Below are 25,956 nucleotides of genomic sequence, written 5' to 3'. Positions count from 1 at the left end.
CCCGATATTTTAACAGGTGTGGTTTAATTTAGGTATTAGGTTTTTGTACAATATTTCCTTATTTCCAATATCTAGTGCCTTAATACACGACTGTATTAAGAAATTAGAGTTGTTTTAGTTGGTAATACGACTATTACAAATAGATTATGATTATCATTACACCATGAAAACAGATTGGATGAATGGTCCATCGCGAAAATAGGATATCAATTTATTACCTTTAGAAAACAAGTATCTTAAATCGATTTTAAATTTGTAAAGAAGTATCGCCAACGTCCATACCATGTTGAATACACCGGTTCTCGTCCGATCACCGAAGTTAAGCAACATCGGGCGCGGTCAGTACTTGGATGGGTGACCGCCTGGGAACACCGCGTGATGTTGGCTTTTTGCTTTATTTTTTGGAAGATTTATTTCAAAAACTTTGTATTTTTTTAATTCAAGATAAATCGATACAAAACGATTGTCCAAAAATAACGGTTTCTGATCACCTACTCGTATGTCTCATAGATATTCTAGTTTCGGACGACGGATTGGTTTTAACTGTAGTGGCAAGGTGTAGGTGTGTAGGTAGAGTATTTGTGTGTAAAAAACCTATTGAGCATCAGCAAAACAATAAAATTATGTTTATAAAATTATAAATTAACGGTTTCTTGGTTTGTTTTGTTACACAACTCCCTTATTACGAGTATCACACTAATAAGTATAATCATCTATTTCTGCTGTGTTGACGTTCCTTTAGATTACACAATACACACAAGTGTCTGAAATTAGAACATCTATGTACGTGACCATGGATGTCCGAAAAACTGTTTTATTTAGAGTTTACTCCTTAAGAATTTATTTTTCATATAGAGTCTCGGGTATAAAAAATATGGGCAGTAAAATTCGATGAACGAATGACAGCGTTACGTTTTTGTGGACAACCTATTCTGCGCACCTTTCACCTTTCAGGCATAAGTATTGAGACGTACATAGTGTATGCTGCGGGGCACCATATACCTATTTAGACAGTCGATCTGAAAGAGTAAACTCCATTCGTGCGTCAGAGCTGACACACACTATTTTTAGAATGGAGATCTATTTATTTAGCCACTTGTGTTAAAACAAAATACAAATTCACAAGTAAAGTAACAAATTCTTCAAAAAAAATTAACAAAAAGCCAAACTAAGCCATTATTACACCTAAAGCAAACCTGTCTTCCAAAATTAGAACATCTATGTATGTGAACATGGGTGTTCGAAAAACATTTTTTTTCACAATGTTAAAACTACATACAAAATCACAAGTAACACGTTTTCAAAAAAAAAAAGCAAAAAGCCAACATCACGCGGTGTTCCCAGGCGGTCACCCATCCAAGTACTGACCGCGCCCGATGTTGCTTAATTTCGGTGATCGGACGAGAACCGGTGTATTCAACATGGTATGGACGTTGGCAACACATGAGTTTAAATTTACAATCAATATAAAACAGTTTCCATTTCTAAAGGTAGAGGTAAAAAAAAATATATCGATAACCATGGTATAGACGTCAAAGCATAACATGTCGAGATTGGGAAATGGAAGCCGCCACCTAAACCAATTAAACTTTGTTCTGCCATATAATTTTCGTTCATTTAAATTAAATCTGTTATTAAAATCACTTAAAGTATAGGGGAGGAAAAGGGTGATAAACACTTTACGAACTATTTTCATAATATCTACCAAATAGACCAAAAAAAATCATTAAAATCGGTCGAACCGTTTCGGTAAATCGAGACAAACAGCCTTACCTACCTTATAAGCCGATGGACTTCACTGCTGGATAGGCCTCTTACATAGACTTCCAAGCACAACGGTCTGCGGAGCTCACAACTCGACATTGTAGACAATATTTAGGTATTGTTTGGTTAATAAGTGATATATCTAACAGTATTTAAAATCATTGATGGCGAGTATCTTGGGCCTATACATATAAGTATAAGTATGTTCCAATTAAATTAAGCAGTCATTGTTTTCCGCATGTAACCAGAATTAACAGTGTTCGGCTTTTGCTAGGCTTATACCATTTCTAGAACTTAATTTGTACTAATTACTTTATTTGAATGATTAATCTATCTATCTATCTAACTATCAATAATAAATTACTAACACTGGTTCGATTTTATTTATATTAAATTAGAATTTAACAATATATAAGTGTGTAAGCAGTGATAGCCCAGTGGATATGACCTCTGCCTCCGATTCCGTAGGGTGTGGGTTCGAATCCTATCTGGGGTATGCGCCTCCAACTTTTCAGTTGTGTGCATTTTAAGAAATTAAATATCACGTGTCTCAAACGGTGAAGGAAAAACATCGTGAGGAAACCTCCATATCAGAAAATTTTCCCAATTCTCTGCGTATGTGAAGTCTGTCAATCCGCATTGGGCCAGCGTGGTAGACTATTGGCCTAACCGTTCTCATTCTGAGAGGAGACTCGAGCTCAGCAGTGAGCCGAATACGGGTTGGTAAAGATGAATGATGAATATGTAAGTATAATAATAATAATTTTACATAGTTTTTTTGGCATACTATACCACAGAAACATAATGTGACCGTATGACAGTGTCCTGCCTTTTCACCCTAATATCCGTCCAAACTGAGAACTGAATCTGTCCGGCTATTAGGCTTGGCGACCTGGCAGTCCTATTTATACCTACTAATTAATTCGGATATTGGACACAATTAATGAGAGCGTGGATTTGCTAATTATTAAGAGTAGGTAAGTAGGTAAATATTGTCATTATACGATAAAACTTAGGGAATACTTCCCCGGCTTGAAAGTCACCTAAATGATCATTAGGGTGACCATCATTACCATAATCAATAACCATGACTATTTTTTTTAAAGAATATTTGCCGTATCTTTTAAATATGACCAATATTCCCATTTCCCTACAATTAGTCGGGAAAGACTGTATTAGGAGTGGGTACGACAATATACCAACGGGGTGGGGATCGAACCACCACTCCTCGGTGATGAGTCCGACCGCTCTTGCCGTTGAGCTATTGAGGCTATTGAGGCATTTAAATACAGTCGATTTTCATACAAACATTTATTTAAGAAATGCCTTTTACTCTCGGTCCTCTAACGTTCTACGAGGATCTTCTTAGTTCGTCCTTAGTTCGTTCTAAGTACGTTCTTAGTTCGTTCTTGGTTCGCGGGGGAACTTTATCTATTTTCCCCCGGACAAAAATATTCGCATTGGACTAGACGTTTTTGAGTTTTAGTGTAGGTACAAATGAATAACAATTTATTTATAAACAATAATATATAATCGAAGAAAAATATTTATTATTTTTAACCGACTTCCAAAAAGGAGGAGGTTCTACGTTCGGCTGTATGTATGTTTTTTTTTTTTTTTTATGTATGTCCAGCGATAATTCCGTCATTTGTGGACCGATTTTGAAAATTCTTTTTTTGTTTTAAAGGGTTTCATTCCAGGGTGGTCCCATTTTTTTCATGTCAGGATCTGATGATGGCATCCTGGAGAAATCGAAAGGAACTTTCAAAAATTGTAGGGACGGCTAGTACGTTTGTTAGTGTTTCCATAAGGTATTTTAAACCACTACATTTTTATGAAGGTCTGGAGTTGGTCTGATGATGGAGCCGAAACACAGACGATGGAACTCGTCAACGATTTACAGCAGGTACCTTTTGTTTGGGCTTGATTTATTTGTATTGATGAGAACTTTCCACCTAGATGGGTTGTGACTGTATTAAGGGTCTGATGATGAAGACGAATGACAGTTAAGAGAACTCCTCAACGGTTCACAGTAGCTACATTGTGTTTGGACTTGATAAATTTGTATTGATGAAAACTTTCCACCTAGATGGGTTGTGACTGTATTAGGGGTCTGGTGACGAAGATGAAGGAGAGTTAAGGGAACTCCTCAACAGTTCACAGCTACCTTGTGTTTGGACTTGATAAATTTTATATTGATGAGAATGTGACTGAATAGGGGGTCTGGTGATGAAGACGGAGGACAGTCACCTTTCACGATTTTCTGAATATTCATATTACGTGTGGATAAAGGGGGAGTGAAATTTTGTATATGAGTTAAGGTAGTATTTTTAAAATTGGGATTGTAGGACTTAGATACTTATCATAAGAAAATAACGTTTCAACTAATTGCTTATTAATTTTTGTTCACACTCAGTAGGTGTGCTAACACTAAAAATTAAAAAATAAAAATTTTAATAAAAAAAATTCAACCGACTTCCAACTAAAAAATTAACCTAAACTAAAAAGCAAAAAATAACATCTTACCTATGTGCTACCTTCTGATCAGTTTGAAGGCGGTGCCAATCCAGTGTCATGTTTTAATTAAAGCCGTTTCTGAAAGAACCACAGAAATTTTGTAATTTAAACGGCTTAAATTAAAACGTCACTGGCTTGGCACCGCCTTCAAACTGATCAGAAGTAGCACATAGGTAAGATGTTATTTTTTGCTTTTTAGTTTAGGTTAATTTTTTAGTTGGAAGTCGGTTGAATTTTTTTTATTAATCCATACTAATATTATAAATGCGAAAGTAAGTCTGTCTGTCTGTCTGTTACCTTTTCAAGGATAAACCACTAAACCGACTAAGATGAAACTTTATATAGTTAGAGAAAAATTGGACATTTTTGTTCCGGAAAAATCAATGCGGAATTTGAAAAAAAACATTGGCGCAAATGGAGTCGCGGGCGTCTGCTAGTGAGTATATATATTCTAACCTTAAAATTTCACGTTTCGTATGCCAACGTCCATACCATGTTGAATACACCGGTTCTCGTCCGATCACCGAAGTTAAGCAACATCGGGCGCGGTCAGTACTTGGATGGGTGACCGCCTGGGAACACCGCGTGATGTTGGCTTTTTTTTTCTTTTTTTTTTTATTTAAACTTATTTACAATAATATCCGTAAGGCCGTGATAGCCCAGTGGATATGACCTCTGCCTCCGATTCCGGAGGGTGTGGGTTCGAATCCGGTCCCGGGCATGCACCTCCAACTTTTCAGTTGTGTGCATTTTAAGAAATTAAATATCACGTGTCTCAAACGGTGAGGGAAAACATCGTGAAGAAACCTGCATACCAGAGAAATTTCTTAATTCTCTGCGTGTGTGAAGTCTGCCAATCCGCAGTGGGCCAGCGTGGTGGGTGGGCCTAACACCCCTCTCATTCTGAGAGGAGACTCGAGCTCAGCAGTGAGCCGAATATGGGTTGATAACGTAACAATCATATCGAACTTCACTCCGTGTTTATGAGTAAAAGCGTCTATTCGCGCTGATGTGACTCTTGTGAAAACGCAGTCTACTATTTCACTTTTCTTGATCAAGTAGTTCGTCTATGTAACCAATACCGATGCAGGAATGACATGGTATAAAAATGTATTATTTTTAACCGACTTCCTGTATGTATACCGGTGCCAATCCAGTGTCATGTTTTAATTAAAGCCGTTTCTGAAAGAACCACAGAAATTTTGTAATTTAAACGGCTTGAATTAAAACATCACTGGCTTGGCACCGCCTTCAAACTGATCAGAAGGTAGCACATAGGTAAGAAGTTATTTCTTGCTTTTTACTTTAGGTTAATTTTCGAGTTGGAAGTCGGTTGAAATTTTTTTATTAAAATTTTTACTTTTGTACCGTACCCGCAACGCAATATGCGCATTCTGCTGAAACGAAAGCATCATTTAGTTATATTAAAAAAATTAACCCCTTATTTATTTTGTTTTGTGTCTTTAAATATTCTTTTAATTGTCTAAAAATATTCCCTATATATGTGTTTAAGTAATGAAATATTGAATATAATAATTTGTTCTTGATCTGCATAAAATATTGTCACATTCTTCGTCAGGGACTTTTCCGGAAAGCACCGAGTTCCATTGAAACTGTTATCTTAAACACTCAACAACTGGCAACCTACTTACGCAAGCAGGATATGTTTTATTTAATTATGTATATACAGGGTGATTCGGACTTTAGTGCGGACATTTTTTTTCGTGGTTCTGTATCATTAATAGAACATAAATCTACAAACAGTTCGATACATTTTATGTAATTTTTTTTTTCAATTTATGTCTCAGAAATAACAAAATAATGGACACATTCCCAAACAAACTGCGCAACTGCTGGCGGCACTTTGTAAGACGCCGACAAAGAAATACCGGCAGTAGTCATATCGCTTCGGCTTCGGCTGACGGGGGTGGCAGGGGTGAGGGGATCGAAAAATCCCTGAGGACGCCTGCCGAATTGCCGATGGGCGACCAGTGACAGACAATCTGCCGTCGCTTGCGCATTTAAGTCGAATCATCCTTTAATGCAAAAGTTTGCGTAATAATAATCATCATTTGTATTTCATTATTCCAATCGAAAGTTTATAATTTTTATTATTACTACGCATTATTGATGGTCCTAAGCCCAATAAAGTATGAAGGGAAAATCGATACTCAACTCAAAAGTGACGACCTTTAATTATTATAAAAAATAATAGGTACAAAAATAAACGTAGAAAGGTCAACGGCCCTCGGCGCGGGCGCTCGCTAACCTAGTACCTACCAGCTGATTTTGTAGTTGCCTATTACTGTGCTATTACTTAGTACAGCGATAGGGTGACCCTCAAATTCTGTTTAAATGTTTAAACTTTAGCTAACGATAACTTTGTTATTGTTGAGTTAAAAAAAAAAAGAAAAAATACGTGTTCATTAAATTTTGTTTATGTACAAAATATAAAAATATCCGTACTTAAAAAAATTTCTTCCTGTATGTAAACTTTTAGCTAAGCTTTTAGCTGAACTTAATTTTTCGTTTGCTTATTCATGCTTTCATAAAATTTACAGAACTGAAAAGTTGGAGGTGCATGCCCCTGGCCGGATTCGAAGTTCGAACCTCCGAATCGGTCTTGATTTTTTTTTCTTGTTGAGTAAGCATCGCCTGCGCCTGCGCCTGCGAGCGCAGAAGCATCGCCTGATGAGCCCCGAAGGCTTAAAGAAAGATAGAAGACGGAACGACTCTAAGGGACTCTCGTCTCTTATGAGACTCGGACCTCAGCTTAAAGGGCTTTAGGATATGGTGGGTTGATCCTAAATGAAACTCGTACTGTTTTTGTTCACTCTTGTATTGAAATTAATCTTAAATGATATTACACTGAAGTTAATGTACAAGTAGCGCTTAACACAACGATATGCGTTGATATGAAGTACGTGAGTTTCTTATGAGTATTGCGGTACGACAGGGCAGATACGTGTCGTATCGCTCGCGGTAAGGGTCGTACTGTGTGGTCTAAATGACCGGGAATACTAGCGTCCCTTTTTGTTTCCCGCGCGAGGCTGGCTGTGGCGGAGCAATGTCGCCAACCGATTCGCGCGCTTTGTAACTGCCGCGGGGCAGCGTTGCCAACGTCATAAAGGTAACGTATACGTTCGGAAACCGCCACAGGGCCATTCGAGAGGAGGTAACTGTGACCTGAGTGAATCAGTCCGGACGCCCCCAAGATCGTGTGTTTAGAAAACCCACATCCGGGTGACGTTAGATATCGAGGTACGGGGACCTCATCTTCGCAGGCGAAGACGCTGTGTAGCTTGTGTATGGTTGCCTGGGTAGCGTAGTCGGTTGTACCTAGCGAGTTTGGCTACTAAAAGTTTACTAGAGACTGAAATTGGGGAAAGAAAAAAAATCTAATGTTTGTTAAAAACCGCCTCAGTGTGAAAACATTTTACTTAAATATAGAAACTGAAATGCAAGTATCAAACTCAGTTATACCAATATTTGCTCAACAATTTTAGGAATACCCTTTTTTGCCGTGCGATAAACTTGAAAATTAAAATATTATTCTATTATTAAACTAATCATATTTTTCACTCTAGCTATCGCCAACGTCCATACCATGTTGAATACACCGGTTCTCGTCCGATCACCGAAGTTAAGCAACATCGGGCGCGGTCAGTACTTGGATGGGTGACCGCCTGGGAACACCGCGTGATGTTGGCTTTTTGTTTTGCATATTAATGTTATATGAATTATATACTTTTTTTTAATATTTGTACGCGATACATTTACTTTGTCTTACTCTCTTTAAACTCAATTTTATTAGTCAAGTTTATTGCGGATCACGATCTAAACATTTCTATTCCTGAAGGAGAGTAATTTTTTTCTTCAGGAAAGTTTTTAATAAAACAATCAAAACCTCATTGTGCGATCACGATGAGGTTTGCAATCTCACCTGATAGTAAGTGACGACGCAATCTAAAATGAAAGCGGGCTATCTAGTACTTTGTAAGTAACAACAAGTTTGGTATGGTAGTCTCCACAAAAAGCCACAACCGTCCATCGCCTAATATTAAATTATTCAAAATTCTGGTCTAAAAGTGCTACTACGCGGTATATGACTACATGCATAAAAAAGAAAACCAAAAATATAATCGGTTTCCCTATCACTCACTTGAAAACTAAGGCTACGCCCAAACGGGTATGTGTGAAAACATATTCCTTCTCCTTTCCCTTAACTCACTTAAGTGGGGTCGGCAAAATATGTAAATCTTCTCCGTTCGCCTCTATTACTCATCAACTCATTTCACCTCTGTATTTATAAAAATTTAATTGCAAGTATCAATCTGAGTTATTCCAATATTTGCTCAACAATTTTAGGAATGCCCTTTTTTGCCGTGCGATAAACTTAAAAATTAAAATATTATTCTATTATTGAACTAATCATATTTTTCACTGTAGCTGTCGCCAACGTCCATACCATGTTGAATACACCGGTTCTCGTCCGATCACCGAAGTTAAGCAACATCGGGCGCGGTCAGTACTTGGATGGGTGACCGCCTGGGAACACCGCGTGATGTTGGCTTTTTGCTTTTTTTTATTGATGATACTGACTGATAACTGATGATATTGGCCAGAGGATACAACATAAAAATAATTATAGTTTTTATAAATAATTGAACGTGATATATTAACTTTGTTTTGCTCTCGTGAATATGGATTTGTTTGACACTCAAGTATATTGTTATTGAAATGTTCAGATCGCCACCTAAACATTTTACACAGGAGAACCAGTTTTTTCTTCATAAAAATACCTTGTGCGATCACAATGAGATTTGCATGTGTTATTTACTGTTTTGCCGTAACTGCATAACCGATGTAAAGCAGTTACGGCGTGTAAAAATGTCCATAGGTAAAGGAAAAATTCAATTAAATTTTCACATTTATTGCTTTTTAATGAAAATAAGTACCTATCTACCTATCTACTTCACAGATACGTGATCACTTAATATGCCAAGCACCTTTGCAAAGATTATAATAAGTGTTTTGCGTGAAAAACCTCAATACTTTTAAAGTGTGACGCTAGTAAGATTTATGAACAAGCATAGAAGCTATACCACGATCGACATTGAGGTGGGCTTGAGATTCGGTTCAGTTTTCATTTTTTTATTAAAAGTCCTTATTTGTACATTGTAATGTGAAAACATAAAAAAGTGAAGTCAGTGAATAGGTTGTTAAAATAGACACTTTGTAACGATTTTCCACACTATTTCTAAATAAATTCGCTGTGTATAAATTATTTTTATTATAGCCTATATTGTATATTATTCTGATGACTATATTATTTCAACAAAATACTGTCATTATTTTTAATGTGAACAAACCATCGTCCTTATAAGGTCGATTTAAGAACAGAGATCAATTTTCTTACAGATTTGCTCAAACTAAGCTTAAGTATCTGCGTCACTCAAAAAAACACATATTTCTCAAATTCATTGGCGTCCGCTATTTTCTATAGGTATAAATTTATACCGATACATATTCCTTTCTTTTTTGCTAGAACTAAGTACCTACCGTACTTTCTGTTACGTCACGTCTATTTACAAGTTTAGTCAAAGATTGTTTGTGACGAAAACGATCAATACAATCATTTGAGATAAGATCTAATACAATATTATAATATTATTGATAGTAATTGACGTAGTCGCAGAGCACAATCACACACTATTTTATAACCAGTAAAGTACCTACAGATATTACACGCCGTAACTGCTAAACCGATTACAAATGGGTTTGCATGTTTTATTTATGAAGGTAAAGGTATTTTTATGAAGATATAACTGGTTCTCCTGTGTGAAATGTTTAGGTGGCGATATAAACATTTCAATAACAATACACTTGAGTGTCAAACAAATCCATATTCACGAGAGCAAAACAAAGTTAATATATCACGTTCAAATATTTATAAAAACTATAATTATTTTTAACCGACTTCAAAAAGGAGGAGGTTCTCAATTCGGTCGGTATTTTTTTTTTTTTTTTTTTTTTTTTTTTTTTTTTTTTTTTTTTTTTTTTTTTTTTTTATGTATGTACACCGATTACTCAAAGACGCCTGGACCGATTTCAAAAATTTTTTTTTTGTTTGAAACGGTATAGTCCCCATTTGGTCCCATTGCCATCATGACAAGATCTGATGATGGAATCCTGGAGATATTGAGGGGAACTTTCGAAAATTATATGGATGTCTAGTGTGTTCGTAAACTTTTCCATTTAGTACCTTTAAGAAATACAAAATTATGAAGGTTTAAAATCGATCTGATGATGGAGTCATAAAACAGACGAGGGAACTCCTTGGTGATTAACAGCAATTACCTTGTGTTTGGGCTTGATTAATTTGTATTAATGAGAACTTTCCACTTAGATAGGTTGTGACTGTCATTTAGGGGTTTGGTGATGAAGACCAAGGACAATTAAGGGAACTCCTTAACAGTTTTAAGTAACTACCTTGTGTTTGGCCTTGATTAATTCGTATTGCTGAGAACTTTCTACCTAGATGAGTTGTGTCTGTTATTAGGGTTCTGATGATGAAGACCAAGATCAATGAAGGGAACCCCTTGACGGTTTACGGTAGCTACCTTGTGCTTGGGCTTGATTAATTTGTATTGCTGAGAATTTTGTACCAAGATGGGTTGTGACTGTCATTAGGCGTCTGATGTATTCGTTTGAGATGAAATTTTACACTAAAAATTGAAAAATAATAAAAATTTTAATAAAAAAAATACAACCGACTTCAAAACCTAAAAACGTACCCACTAAACTAAAAAGCGAAAAATAACATCATAATATGTTCTACCTGCTGATCAGTATGAAGTCGGTGCTTAGCCGGTGTTGTCTTAATTTAAGCCATTTCTGACAGGACCACATGAAACAACACTGTCTGCAAAATCTAAATCCATAAGATATGCTCACATGGCTTGAATTAATACATCACCGGCTTAGCACCGCCTTCATACTGATCAGCAGGTAGAACATATTATGATGTTATTTTTCGCTTTTTAGTTTAGTGGGTACGTTTTTAGGTTTTGAAGTCGGTTGTATTTTTTTTATTAAAATTTTTATTATTATGTTGTATCCTCTGACCAATATCATCAGCTGTATCATCAATAAAAAAAAGCAAAAAGCCAACATCACGCGGTGTTCCCAGGCGGTCACCCATCCAAGTACTGACCGCGCCCGATGTTGCTTAACTTCGGTGATCGGACGAGAACCGGTGTATTCAACATGGTATGGACGTTGGCGACAGCTACAGTGAAAAATATGATTAGTTCAATAATAGAATAATATTTTAATTTTTAAGTTTATCGCACGGCAAAAAAGGGCATTCCTAAAATTGTTGAGCAAGTATTAGAATAACTCAGTTTGATACTTGCAATTAAATTTTTATAAATACAGAGGTGAAATGAGTTGATGAGTAATAGAGGCGAACGGAGAAGATTGACATATTTTGCCGACCCCAATTAGGTGGGTTAAGGGAAAGGAGAAGGGAAATGTTTTCACACATACCCGTTTGGGCGTAGCCTTAGTTTTCAAGTGAGTGATAGGGAAACCGATTATATTTTTGGTTTTCTTTTTTATGCATGTAGTCATATACCGCGTAGTAGCACTTTTAGACCAGAATTTTGAATAATTTAATATTAGGCGATGGACGGTTGTGGCTTTTTGTGGAGACTACCATACCAAACTTGTTGTTACTTACAAAGTACAAGATAGCCCGCTTTCATTTTAGATTGCGTCGTCACTTACTATCAGGTGAGATTGTAGTCAAGTACACATTATTATTATTATTTAAAAATCTAAGTAAGTTAATAGAGACGAATATCTTAGCATTCCATGGATTCACTGTGCAGGTGCCGAGTACATCCCGTGGTAGAGAGAGAAACTCCGAGCAGAGTCCTGGACTTGTGACTACAGGATGTAGGGTTAAGGAATTCCTTGACGATCGATAAACACTCCCCGTTATTTACTTTTATACTGTGGTCCTTTGGAAAGTCAGTCTCCCACGGTACAGTAATCTCAACGCTTAGTTTGTTTGGAAAAAAGGAAAATGGCTAGTCTAGATCTTGAAATAGCGGCATCCTCTGGGATTTTATAATGTTTTTCATACATATCTATTAACAAAGTCCAATCAAGTGCAGAACCTAGGATTGAATAGGGTTTACTTGAGGAATTCGATTTTGAACCTGCTTTGATGAAGTTAATTTGTCTTTTAGCTGTAAATTATGTGAAAAATAAATTCGATTTTACCTTACCTATCTACTTAATTAGGTATTCTTAATTAGTATTAACTGTCTAGCATTAACACTAACTTTTAGCCCGCTAATTTTCATTGAAACAGCGTGGTGGGTTCATAAAAAAGCTCCATATCCCCTTGTAAGTAGAGACCGGTCCGTTAAAATAAGCTGTTTAGCTATAGCTAAAAAAAAAAATACCGACCGAATTGAGAACCTCCTCCTTTTTGAAGTCGGTTAATAAGTTCATAATAGCTTTTCTTATTTAAATTGTGTTCTCTTCATTTGACTCTAGTGAGTTCATTCACATGGAACCTCTGTTAAGGTCTGCATTCCAAATTCAAAGCAAGTTTAGTTTTTATATTTTTATACTAGCAGATGGCACGCGGTTTCACTCGCATATTTTATATTCCCGTTGGAATACGGAGATAAAATATAGCCTATAAGTCTCGCAAATAACGCTTCTTTCAAAATTGTTTCGGTAGATCCAGAGAGTATCCCCTGCAACCTCACAAACTGAAGGTACCTCTTTATTTATTAGTAGATACTGGTACAAAGATTACTTATTATATTTTATTTTACTTACTTAATATATAATTGAGATTTGGGATATTACCGCTTACCAATTTCTATTAAGCTGTACCTATTTTATGTGCAATTTGAGACTAGTTACTTTTGCTCCATAATTAAATAAATCAAAATTTCTTTGTTTATTTTGAAGTACTTAGGCTTAGTTTTAAAGCTCTTTCGGCAGTATTTTTTCTCACTTTTAGTTTTACTTACCTATACTTAATCACATCTTGCGATTTGTATAAGCAAAACCAAGTGAAAATGTTGGTTTAATCAGATCCCCGAATATTACTTCTTTTTATTATCTGTACTACGTATTTATTGCTAAGTCGTAAAACATATTAGCATCATCATTCTAAATAATGATCATAATAGACAACTATCGGCATAAATCATTTGGGTATGTAGATAATTGACCGACAACAAAACAGACTAATACAAAAAACTCATAGTGACAAAAAGAACGGTAATGTTCTGAGGGGAATAACATTTCTTACAAAATAATGTTAACATGAAAATGAACTTTAACACCTTCTCAATTAAATACAAAATCCTTTGCAAAGTTTCTCCATAAGATGGGAAAAAATGCCCAAGAAAGGAAATAAAACGACGAAAATTTCAATAAAACATGACTTTATTTTAAAACATCACTTTAAACTTCATTACAGGATTATTGGTTCGTCTATCGAAGCACATAAAATCCACAATGTCCTCATTCCACGTCACGAAATCACGGAAAAACACTGGATATTTTTCCCTTAGGCAAAAACAGCAGATAAAAAACCAAAGTCACATCTTCAATAGTTCAACGCATCACGAAAGAAAATATTGACTCAATAACGTCATCCAGATCTTTACTGAATGGAGACAGTTGAGCTTCGTGTGTCGTGGTTGATTTGTGTTTTCCATCAACCATTAGATTGCAGTTTGGACCAACCATGTTCACTTTATCTCCTCTCCATCTCCTGTTGATAGTCACAATACCACCACTTCCAACTAAGTTGATAGTTCCGAAGTTATCGATCACATCAACTTTACAATCGTTGCCAATCACTTCGATTTCTCCCTGATTGCCCGTCACTCTCACTATACAGTTATTGCCAACTACTTTTAGACTTGTTGGATTGTTCTCCATCGTCACTTTCTTCTTGTTGCCGACGATTGAGTACTTCTTCATTTTAGAAAGTTTAAATTAATATAAAAATAATAATTGTTGTCACAAGGAACGTCTAGCTCTTGTGGTTTGTAGCGCGTGAATGATTTAAATTTGGAATGCGCGTTGTTTATAAGGTCACGAGCACGCGTTCGCGCAGCTAGCGATAAGGGAGTCCCCTCGTATGTATCATCCATTGATGAAACACGTTACGTATTAAAATGGTCCGGTCAGTGATTTTCGAGGATAATTCATTTTTAAGTATAATTGTTGTAAAATAATGTGGCATTTTTGTTATTCCCCGTGTAAATTTATCTTGCAGGTTCAGGTAATTTACAATGGAGGTACTTAATACCTAGATTAAATTTAAAAGAAGTTAATGTTCCTGAAATACTGATTATGAAATTAAAATGTACCTAGTGTTCCTCACAAGAATTTATTGAATTGTAAATACGAGTCGAATATGAGGAAATCTATAAAGTGATCGATGTTGTGTATTAGTCTGATTCGTTAATCTACTAACTTAAAGTAAAATCATTAAATTCTCTACATCGTAAGTCCATTGCGTTGGTTGAGTCAGTAAATGGATAGACGTAGGACTTTGGCCTTTGACTTTCTGTCGTGTCGGTCTATTGAGTAAAACATTTCACTTTAAAGGTAATACACATATACATGGTCTATAGTCTGTGCTATAAATTCATCTAAGTTTATCTCGTATAAGATAGGTCGATAATTTCCTACTTATCTCTGGAAAACAATATTATCAAAACTAAATTGTTTAGTTATATACATTTAGCTGGTTTGGTATCTACCTACTACGAAAAGTTAAAAAGCAAAAGAAAAATAATAAATTGGAACGTGAAAACGGAGAAACGCTTTTGAATTGCCAAGTAAGATCCCATTCGCACGAGTGCTTCTATATCGGACGTTAAAAAGGCGTTCAAATACAACATATTCTTTGATCTTCTTAGGTCTAATTAAATACGAAGAAAAGCGGAAAACAAACTCTTAGTAGATTCATAGTAGATAGATTCAGATTCAAGAAAATTCGTCAACTGCCGCGAGATTTGGATGTACTAAAAATTTTGCAGGAAAATTCCTGCTAAATAGAATTTTAAAGAATTACTTTTAGGAATTTTTGGAAAAAATATTTTGTGACTTAGATTTAGGAGGTACTTTATCTTCCTACTAAACTATAAGCGAATTTTTTTTTCGGCAGTAGTGAAAAATGATGTGTAGAAAATATTGGACACGCCAATTATTTTAATTTCTCGTATGGTACAACGGAAGCTATATAGAGAATCGTATCTCGTGAATAAATACATAATAATTTGTTTGAGAGTTACATAATTAGATTAATATCAGACTTAATGTTACCAGTTCCTTGTAATATTATTATTTCTGCCGTTATTCGAGAAACACTTTAGTAGGTGGTCTGTGGTTGTGATTTATCATATATGTGAGTCTATAGGAAGTTAGAAACCTCCAGTGCAATGACTTTCATCCGTCAAGCATTTCAAGCTTCATTTATGGTAACCTTCTGTACTAATAGGTTATGGTTTTACAATTATCAAAGTCAGGTGAATAACACTCACGATAGTTTAATTTCTAAAGTAGGCCAAGTAATTGAAATGAACGTCTAAAGTTAATGGGATGCAAAAAGATCTGCCTTTGATATGTTACTTTATCTTCTAACTAGTTGACGCCGCGCGATTTCACCCGCGTGATTCCCATTCCTGTAGGAATACGGGGATAATATATAGCCTATAGCCTTCCTCGATAAATGGGCTATCTAAAACTGCAAGAATTTTTCAAATCGGACCATTGGTTCCTGGGATAAGCGCGTTCAACCAAATAAACAAACAAACTCAGCTTTATAATATTAGTACAGATTCTAGTGACTAAACTATATTGGTTCGTTATTCTAGTTTACCTATCGAGTTTGACTGTACCTATCATTATTTAGTGTGAATCTATACTAATATTATAAAGCTGAAGAGTTTGTTTGTTTGTTTGTTTGTTTGTTTGTTTGATTGAACGCGCTAATCTCAGAAACGGCTGGTCCGATTTGAAAAATTATTTTAATGTTAGATAGCCCATTTATCGAGGAAGGCTATAGGCTATATATTATCCCCGTATTCCTACGGGAACGGGAACCACGCGGGTGAAACCTCGCGGCGGCAGCTAGTTACTTAATAAACTTACTTACGTCACAGAATAGTAATACTAGATACTTATCTATTTTAAATACATGCATTAATAACGTGTTTTAGTCTAGAACATTAAATTGAATGTTCCTCATAGATAGCATCTAAACATCATAGATAAACATTATAATTGCCACTCTTTTTGCACTTCGGGACAATACCTCGTGTGTACCTATACATATTTATAATAATCCCCCTTTCATTATTTTATAACTGCAATAATTTATTCGCTTGGAAAAAAAAACAAACATTATTATTATTTACTGCAACTGCAGATGGCGGTTCCGCTCAGATTATCTGGTGGTACTTATTAAAGACAGTGGCGTAGCGTGTTTTAGAAGGGCCTTATATCAAAATTAGTTGGGAAGACCCAATAGATGAGCAAATCCCGAAAAATGTCTTTAGTTTTTAACTTACTCTACCCTAACTCTTTCACCAACAATGTATTGCTTTTTTTTAATTTTGTAATTTCTGCAGTTTTTTATGTGTTTTCTTGGGGAATCACCATCAGATTAAGTAATATTGTAGAACCCCGTATCATTGATACCTATGGCTGATACCGTTATAGCTACGCCCCTGATTCAGGACCGATTAGTAATTTGGCTGGTGGGAGGCTTCGGCCGTGACTAGTTAGTTACTAGATGTCGTGTAGAAACCGAAAAGGGGGTGTGGATTTTCATTCTCCTCCTAACAAGTTAGCCCGCTTCCATCTTAGACTGCATCATCACTTACCATCAGGTGAGATTGTAGTTAAGGGCTAACTTGTAAAGAATAAAAAAATCGCGTCGACCGTTTCTCCAATAGAAATGGATTTGACATATCAGGAGAAGCAGGGATAAAGCTCTGCTATGTCCTACTCCTGTTCATAGGCCTATAAAGGGGCCGTGATTAATCAGGGTATGCACTCCTAAGACAAATAACTAACTGGGAAATGTGCATTGGATAAGACATATCTATATTATTTCTTTGTACCTATTGCTTTTTAAGGGCTTGTGTAATAATGTGTCTACAAAAAGAACTGACACACCCACTAATTATTTTAATTATAATTTTATGCGAGCTGATAGGTATGTAAAAATAAAACATTTCCTATATCCGGCCGAAGTTATTTTTATTGATTTTCCTGTTATAAGCACCTCACTATTCCTAATTAACATATTTTGTTTGTTAATATAAGTTTGAGATTATTTTTAGTAAGTAGGTACATTGATATTGGGTAAGTACGTTATTTTATCACACTTGGTTATTTTTTGATACATTAAATGTATAACTAATTAGGTAGGTAGGTTATTACTTAGTATGTAGGTACGTAGGTTTTGAACAGATGCAGGTGATAAGGAAGTTCATTAGGATTCGTTCGTTATAATAAACATGAGTCGAGAGCATCAATTGTAGTCACAAGAGAACATCTTCTGAGGATGCTTCGGGTTTCGGGATGAAAAGTTCGTAGAGGGTGTTATATCGGATCTGGGTGACATTGCCATGTAGATTTCGCGGCTACCTACATAATAGAAAAGATGAATTAACTATACCTACCTAGTACCAGTTGCGTGGACTTCATAAATCCAGAAATACACTGCATAGTTGCCTACATCCTGAAGATTCATTACGAAGATGTAGAAGAATTATGCTAATGCTTACCCATGTTCAAAACTTTGTGCACTCTAGTGATAACTAGATAGGTTTTATTTTTGATGCGCTCATCAGAACAGTTAGGCATAAGACAGCTTTCGTGATTTAAAGTCCCACGAGGCGGATGTAAAAAGGTATTTTTCTGCGGTTTTGCTGACCCGAGGTAGAAATCTGCATCCTATTGAGAAATTTTAGGAATCCGCATCTTAGTGTGGAATCTTTTGTGTTTAAAATCGTGGACAGGAAAATGGTTATTAGTTATTACCCTACACAATACACATCCGACATTACTCATAAACTCATAAATATATAGGGAACGTACCCATAAAATACCTAAGTACCTACCTACAAAATGCCTAGTAGCACAAAATATAGTAATAAAAAGACTTCTTGCGCGAGAAAAACATAGTACCTATAGGCACAGTATACTTATTGTACTGTGCCATAGGTACTTTCCTTGTTGGTAGATGCATTATGCATAGTGTATAGGTGCCTAAACTTACCTAGTAAGTAAGCTATCCTCAAATATAGATAAAGATAATCTTTTTTGTAGATCTATAAAAGTGGCATATTCCACTATGCATCTTTTTGTTATATCTCGTAGGGTACTGGGAGCTCCCAGTCGGCTTAGGTAACGTTTTCCGACATAATTATTAATTATCGTCAAATTTCTACTGATTTACACAAAACCAAAAAGGGGCATACAAAGCACAGGGGGACATGGTAGGTATCTACCTCTTTACCTTTTACTTTAATTAAGTAATACCTTAACGCAGATAATAATTATTCCTGCATGTACGAATATGAAGAAGTGAGCATTGAAGTTGAACCATCATAAAACCTTTATACTTACTTACTTAGCCATGTTAATCTCCTGAATCCAGCACTGAACTATAAAGGTTTTACAGGGAAAGTACCTGTTACTTATTACATACTTAATAATAATAATAATCGATCAATCACCCATAACAGCATGTTGTACTGTACTGCGTAATCTAAGATAATGCTTTTAAACGCCTACTTCACACAATTCAGTCTCTTCCTTATCCAGTTGAAGTTTCTATAGCTCAGTGGTAAAAGGGGTTGCTTATATTTTCATTCTTATCTATCTTTTATCCATCCGATATTTTGCACTACAAACAAGTAGCAAAACATCAGATGGATATACCTAAACATTAATTAATTATTTTATCAAATAGAAATATGATAATAATGAAATCGGAAATGAACAAACCAGGAAGAGTTTGTTAGAGGACAAAATAGTGTAAGATTTATAATTATATTGGAAACTAGCGGACGCCCGCGACTTCGTCAGCGTGAAGGTAGATGTAATCTTTTAACTACCCCTACCCTACCCCTACCCTGCCCTACCCTACTCCTTCCCTACCCTACCCTACCCTTTCCCTACCCTACAAATTAAGGTTCCACACGCGACGGAAGCTTAAAAATGAAGTAACTTCTCCCGTTTTCCCAACGTTTCCCTTCACTGCTCTGCTCCTATTCACCGTAGCGTGATGAAAAGTATACTATAACCTGCCCAGTAGTATGAAGAATAATTGTGCCAAGTTTCGTTAAAATCCGTCGAGTAGTTTTTGATTCATGATAAAGAACATACAGACAGACAGACAGACAGACAAAAATTTTACTGATTGCATTTTTGGCATCTGTATCGACCACTAATCACCCCCTGATAGTTATTTTGGAAATATATTTCATGTACAGAATTGACCTCTCTACAGATTTATTATACTTAAGTATAGATTAATAATTGAGTAAATACCGTTGATTATACAAACACCTACAAATTAAAATTATAGTGTGGTACATACGATACATAAATAACTTACTACCTAGATACTACTTCCTTAAAACTTGTTAGGAAACTTGTTCCAACTTCCTATGTATGTAAACCGCCTATGTAACTATGGTCTTAGGTCTTATACCTATCTACCTATTTACTATTTCCTGATTTCAGGAGCGTCTATCAACACTTTCCGAAAATTCATCATCATAATCTGCTGATGGGCATACGAACCTACTTAACTAATTACATAAACACCATGCTTATTTAGCGACTAGCTGATGCTGCGCGGTTTCACCCGCGTGGTTCCCGTTCCCGTAGGAATACGGGGATAATATATAGCCTATAGCCTTCCTCGATAAATGGGCAATCTAACACTGGAAGAATTTTTCAAATCGGACCAGTAGTTCCTGAGATTAGCGCGTTCAATCAAACCAACAAACAAACTCTTCCGCTTTATAATATTAGTATAGATTTACCCGGCGATCGAACCCAGGACCTCCGTCATGTAAGTCCATCGCGCGTACCAATGCGCCACGGAGGCCGTCGAGGTGTTAATTTACAGATGAAAATGATTTCCCTTACCTGCCATGTTGTTTGGAAATAAGGACCGTTACCTAATGATTTCAATTCGTTGTGATTATTTAGGACTAAAATAAAAGAACTTTGTTTGAATTTTACTCATAAACTAGAGAATAATACTCTTTGTCAAACATTTTTTACATTCATCTATGTAACACACAGGATATTGCAAGGGAAATCACAGTTTTAAGGTCATTCCGTGACCTTAGTACAATTTATACTACAACCTTTATATAATACCTACTCGTATGCAAGCTAAGTAGATCTTTATTTACTTTACAATAAGATGTGGTATTTATACAACAATATAGGAGCGTGTGTGTAAAATGTAGGTAGTTTTATGTAACTTGTTGTTTGACACAATTATTTCAAGGCAGATCCTGTTAGATCATCAAGGCAAGCGAAAGGTACTTTACTCTTGCAAAGTGTGATACGGCTCAATAAGGGAGAGGTTCCGTATGTGCTTTACAAATGTTCACTTAAGCTTGAGTTTATCAGGAGCTTTTGCGCTCTCCTAATGAGAGAGTCCTGCCCGATGCCATGCAGTGGAATGCGCGGTGGATTTGGTCCTAGTCTGGCTGGTGGAATTCTTCGGCCGTGGCTAGTTACTGGCAAAGGCGTACCGCCAAGCGATTTAACGTTCCTATACGATGTCGTGTAGAGACCGAAAGGGGAATTTCATGCACCTCCTAACAAGTTAGGCCGCTTCCATCTTCATCATCACTTACCATTAGGTGAGATTCTAGTCAAGGGCTAACCTGTAAAGAAAAAAAAATCAATGGTCCAGCAGATGTGAAGGTGGTTGAAAAAATATATTTTGAAAAGTATATTTGCCTTACTTTAAACACGACCAATAATTCTAATAATTCTAACTAGTCAGAAAATACTTCATTAGGAATGGGTACGACTAGTATTGCCGGGTGTCCGGATAAAGAAGGGCACAGTTAGATTAAGTTAGGTTTTATTCTGTGTCCGGAAAAAATAAACGGTGTCCGGCTTGTCCGGCTTTTACTTTACATTTAGCAAACGAAGGAACGACGAGTGTGTGTGGGAACAAAATTTACGGTAATAATTCTATGTACACAAAATCCTGAATAATGTAGGCTGTCTGGCCTTTTTACCCAAATGACTGAAATGACCGAAGCTTTTAAATTCGGCGACCTGGCAAAAGTACCTACAATAGTCCAGCGGGCGGGGATTAAACCTCGCGGTATTCTCGGTGATGAGTTTCAGTACCTACTATTCGGTCGATGTCGGGCGAATATATTATATATGGGACCTGCTCGAGACTTAGTCTAAGGCTCGAGATGTTTCCTCTACCAGAAAATAATGGTACATTCACAGTCGCTGCTACCCGTCACGTCATTTTACGAAAATTCTGCATAAAAATAGATAATCATAAGCTTAAAATCCTTCAGTGTAATGTTATTCACTGTTATTCTAACAGTATTACGAATATTCTGCATAATCATAATCTCACATCTTTTGAATCACAATTTATTAACGAAATTTTCCTGAACACAATATCGTGATGTGTGGCCGATGATTCATTCGTCAACTTCTTACAAAATTGATGTAATCTACTCTACGCCCTTAGAAATGAAGTGACTCATCCGCATACGCATAGTACGGGTCAGACGTACGGAACCGTTCAGCCAAAGATTAAAAATGCAGACAGGCTTTAAAAACACTACTTAACCAGAGATTACACAGTGACTTCAGCCGTTTGATATCATAACTAAACAGACATTTTGTCATCCTTTTGTAGACAGACATTTTTCTATAAATAGTAATCTAGTCTCTCTAGGTAACTAGGTAGCTAATTAATTGATTTGATTCCAGTATGTACTTTTATGTACGTAATTAACGGACGGTTTAGCTCAAGCTCTTGCATTAAAATGGAAGTGGTCCGGACACAGAAAGTCTGCAAAGGTGGACAAAAAGAGTGACAGAATGGAGAAGGCCCGTGGGTAAAAGACCTTACAACAGATGGGAAATGAAATTAAACGCTGTACGTGTCAATGATGGATGCAAATAATACAATTTGGAGTAGGTCTTTACCCGCAGACGGGTTCTTACAGAATAATTTCACTATAATATTAACGTACCTAACTAAACCAATTCAAATAAAACTTAAAGCTTTAACTATTAAAATAACTTATATTTTTTTAAATTAAAACAACTTATCTAAATTTAACTAAACCGAATTTCGCAAACTAGTATTTATATAAGAAATAAATGGCTTTTTTATTTGAGTTCAAGTTGAAGAAGAAGTACAAGATTCTTTAATAAAAAATAATATTATTGAAAACCTGAAAATTAAAATCACAGGTAGGTACTTAAGTACCTAACCATTGCAAGTAAATATAGCCTTCTACCTATTTTTATAATCTTTGACAGTTGCGAATGAATTGGTTCGGTGGTATGCTACAAGCGCCCGCGGCACGCGTCCATTGAAGAAAAAAGCTATGACTCACGCAATGCGACCTGCGTCGGCGCATACCTGCTGCGTTCATCAACTCAGTCTAGCGAAAAAGGTAAAGAAAACAGTCTTACGAAGGAATGTACGTAATTATTATCAGTTTTAGTGTGAACTACATATCACTTACTGGGAATAGGAACGTTGAATCAGTTTTTGATTACTCATTATGAAATAATAGTCATTTTAGATTACACGGAGCGCCTATTTATCTTTATTCTAAGTGTGTTGCCTTAGACGTCTTACTAAGTGCTTCAGAGTCCAGAGGACTAGCCAGGATAGATCTGTATGATGATTTAGAATTAATAATCTTCAAACATAAAAAACCCTTTAATATCATATCAGTTACGTTTTTCCATTGTACCTATACTTATCTTTAGAAAAACCTAAACGATATAACATGTATTAAGTATGGATGTCCATAATAAATTATTATTAGTGTAATCTTTAATAATTACACTAATAATAATTTATTATGTAAATAAATTATTATTATACTTACTACTTTACATATGTACATATAAAACTAGGAGACGCCCACGATACGGTTCGTGAAATTCAATTTTTTAGAAATCCTGAAAAATAGAAACCAATGTGTTAATCCAGGGTATAATCTATATAAATTCAAAATTACAACCAAATAGATTCAGTAGTTTCGGCGTAAAAGGGGAACAAACATCTTACCCAAATCCTACCAGTACCCGTTGCTCAGTTATGAAGTTAAAGTTAATTATCTATTTGTCATTGCAGTATCGTCACAGCAAATAAATACGGCAGGAGATATAATAATTTTTGACGGCCTCCGTGGCGCAGTGGACTTACAAGTCGGAGGACCTGGGTTCAATACCCGTCTGGACCGACTAAGGTTTTCTTAATTGATCCAGGTCTGGCTGGTGGGAGACTTTGGCCTTGGCTAGTTACCACTCTACCGACAAAGAAGTACCGCCAAGCGATTTAGCGTTCCGGTACGACGTGTAGAAACCTAAAGGGGTGTGGATCATCCTCCTCCTAACAAGTTAGCCCGATTCCATCTTAGATTGCATCATCAATTACCATCTAGATCTAGATTGTAGTCAAGGGCTAACTTGTAAAGAATAAAAAAAAATACAAACCCAACTCAGCCTTAGAACAACTTAGCCAAGAACTTATTTGGAGGAGGGTTTTTATTTTCAAAGCTAATATTAGGGAAGTTTTAATTTTTAGCTAAGTATTTTGCCAGTTTTCATTCTAGTAAAGTTTTGTTTTTTTAATATTATGTTTATTGAATGTACCTAATATTTAATACTTGTTACTTATGGATAATGATACCTACCTAACAAGGTGGCAAGTGGCAACCCTATTTTATTTAGGTACTATCTTATCTTAAGGGAATGCCTATCATATGTGTCCAAAGTTTGTTTTATTTGATTCATATCTACCACGTCACAGTATTTACAATGGTATTTACCCGTATTTTGGTAATTCATAGTACGGAGATAGTAACACGTGAATCATAATGTTTGAAAAATGAGCAAAGTTCTAACACGTGTTAATTTTGAGTTAATACATATTAGAGTTCCGCAGTCAACGCCTGCCTTGTTGATCCAACTAATGACGGCCTCCGTGGAGCAGTGGTGTGCGCGGTGGATTTACAAGACGGATCTCTTGAATTCGATCCCTGGCTGGGCCGATTGAGGTCTGGCTGGTGAGGTTCGGCCGTGGCTAGTTACCACCTTACCAGCAAAGACGTATCGCTAAACGATTTAGCGTTCCGGTACGATGTGTAGACACCGAAAGGGGTGTGGATTTTTATCCTACACCTAACAAGTTAGCCAGCTTGCATCTTAGATTGCATCATCACTTACCATCACGAGATTGTAGTCAAGGGCTAACTTTTAGAGAAAAAAATTAATGTTTGATTATGAGGTCTCGGTTTCGATTGCTGTGACGGGCTAACTGTTCTGTGTTTTATTAAGCAATTTTTATTTAGTCGTACAGTTCATCAGATGGTAGTTCAACCTCGTTACCCGGATTCGGAGAGACCACGAAATATTTATTCTTATATTAAACCCGTGGTTCCCGTTCCCGTAGGAATACAGGGATAATATATAGCCCATAGCCTTCCTCGATAAATGGGCTATCTAGCACTGAAAGAATTTTTCAAATCGGACCAGTATTTCCTGAGATTAGCGCGTTCAATCAAACAAACAAACAAACTCTTCAGCTTTATAATATTAGTATAGATATATTCACCCGCAGGCCGCATGGCATGGCTATCGTTCCCGTCGGAATACTGAGATAAAATATAGCCTATAGCACTCAGAGATAAAATATAGCCTATAGCTTCCCAACAGTGAAAGAATACTACTTGTACATAATATGTTTTATGTGCTTTAACTTACACTGGTTTGAAAATTGACACTGCTTTTTTTCTCAAAGTCCATTTAGTATAGGTACAAAAAATGGCATTAAATTGAGTGTCAAATGTAGTTCCCCTGATAAGCTGTCAAAATGAGTCCGACCGATCGATTGTAATCGTTACAAAGCAAAACATTATCAGCTCTCGCAATCTGTAAAGTTACAGCGATGTGACATCGTTCGTTTCCATGGCAACTTCGCTGTTAGTGACATTTTAATTTTGACACCCTATAAACATTAAGTTCTAATACGAATAAGATGTGTCATAGGCGAAAAGTTCGTCGATGAATGTAAAATAGTAGAATCGCACCCCTTACAGTGTGGTTGGTCGAAGCCCTATATCCCATTTTAATAAATCTTTAAGTGAAATCTAACCCAGTAGCACTTGTACATATGTTTTACGAGAACAACGCTCATATTTTAGATTTGAAGTCTTTAACAATATTTATTTTCTACTCGGCAGTGGTAGAAAAAAAATGACTTTACAAATGACAATTTTACCATTTCCGGAAATCGCTTAACTATCGTGGTAGTCCTAGTATACTAAGTTTGGGTTAAAAGAAATAAAAATACTCATA

The 25,956-nt window shown here is 36.0% G+C and overlaps 1 protein-coding gene and 6 non-coding genes across 7 annotated transcripts; 4 read left to right on the top strand and 3 right to left on the bottom strand.

The window, feature by feature from the left end:
* Positions 1-268: 268 nt before the first annotated feature.
* Positions 269-387, top strand: LOC112048742 (5S ribosomal RNA). The gene has a single exon (XR_002887038.1). It is a non-coding gene; the product is annotated as a 5S ribosomal RNA (ribosomal RNA).
* A 932-nt stretch (positions 388-1,319) lies between these two features.
* On the bottom strand, positions 1,320-1,438 carry LOC112048743 (5S ribosomal RNA). Its single transcript, XR_002887039.1, has one exon. It is a non-coding gene; the product is annotated as a 5S ribosomal RNA (ribosomal RNA).
* A 3,321-nt stretch (positions 1,439-4,759) lies between these two features.
* On the top strand, positions 4,760-4,878 carry LOC112048741 (5S ribosomal RNA). Its single transcript, XR_002887037.1, has one exon. It is a non-coding gene; the product is annotated as a 5S ribosomal RNA (ribosomal RNA).
* Positions 4,879-7,873: 2,995 nt separating this feature from the next.
* LOC112048740 (5S ribosomal RNA) lies at positions 7,874-7,992 on the top strand. The gene has a single exon (XR_002887036.1). It is a non-coding gene; the product is annotated as a 5S ribosomal RNA (ribosomal RNA).
* Positions 7,993-8,735: 743 nt separating this feature from the next.
* On the top strand, positions 8,736-8,854 carry LOC112048737 (5S ribosomal RNA). The gene has a single exon (XR_002887035.1). It is a non-coding gene; the product is annotated as a 5S ribosomal RNA (ribosomal RNA).
* Positions 8,855-11,448: 2,594 nt separating this feature from the next.
* Positions 11,449-11,567, bottom strand: LOC112057201 (5S ribosomal RNA). The gene has a single exon (XR_002887669.1). It is a non-coding gene; the product is annotated as a 5S ribosomal RNA (ribosomal RNA).
* Positions 11,568-13,735: 2,168 nt separating this feature from the next.
* Positions 13,736-14,397, bottom strand: LOC112057198 (uncharacterized). Its single transcript, XM_024097687.2, has one exon. It carries the CDS (start codon positions 14,302-14,304, stop codon positions 13,933-13,935), a length of 372 nt encoding a protein of 123 aa, XP_023953455.1. The 5' UTR covers positions 14,305-14,397; the 3' UTR covers positions 13,736-13,932.
* Between the last annotated feature and the right edge of the window lie 11,559 nt (positions 14,398-25,956).

The sequence above is a fragment of the Bicyclus anynana genome, chromosome 3, assembly GCF_947172395.1.
Source record: "Bicyclus anynana chromosome 3, ilBicAnyn1.1, whole genome shotgun sequence".
In the NCBI taxonomy this organism is placed as follows: domain Eukaryota; kingdom Metazoa; phylum Arthropoda; class Insecta; order Lepidoptera; family Nymphalidae; genus Bicyclus; species Bicyclus anynana.
Note: the sequence above shows the minus strand (reverse complement) of the source record. Positions and strands in the feature narration are given on the sequence as shown.

What these genes read in the sequence shown, in the direction of transcription:
- LOC112057198 (XM_024097687.2), bottom strand. Translation starts at nt 14,304, where the DNA reads ATGAAGAAGTACTCAATCGTCGGCAACAAGAAGAAAGTGACGATGGAG.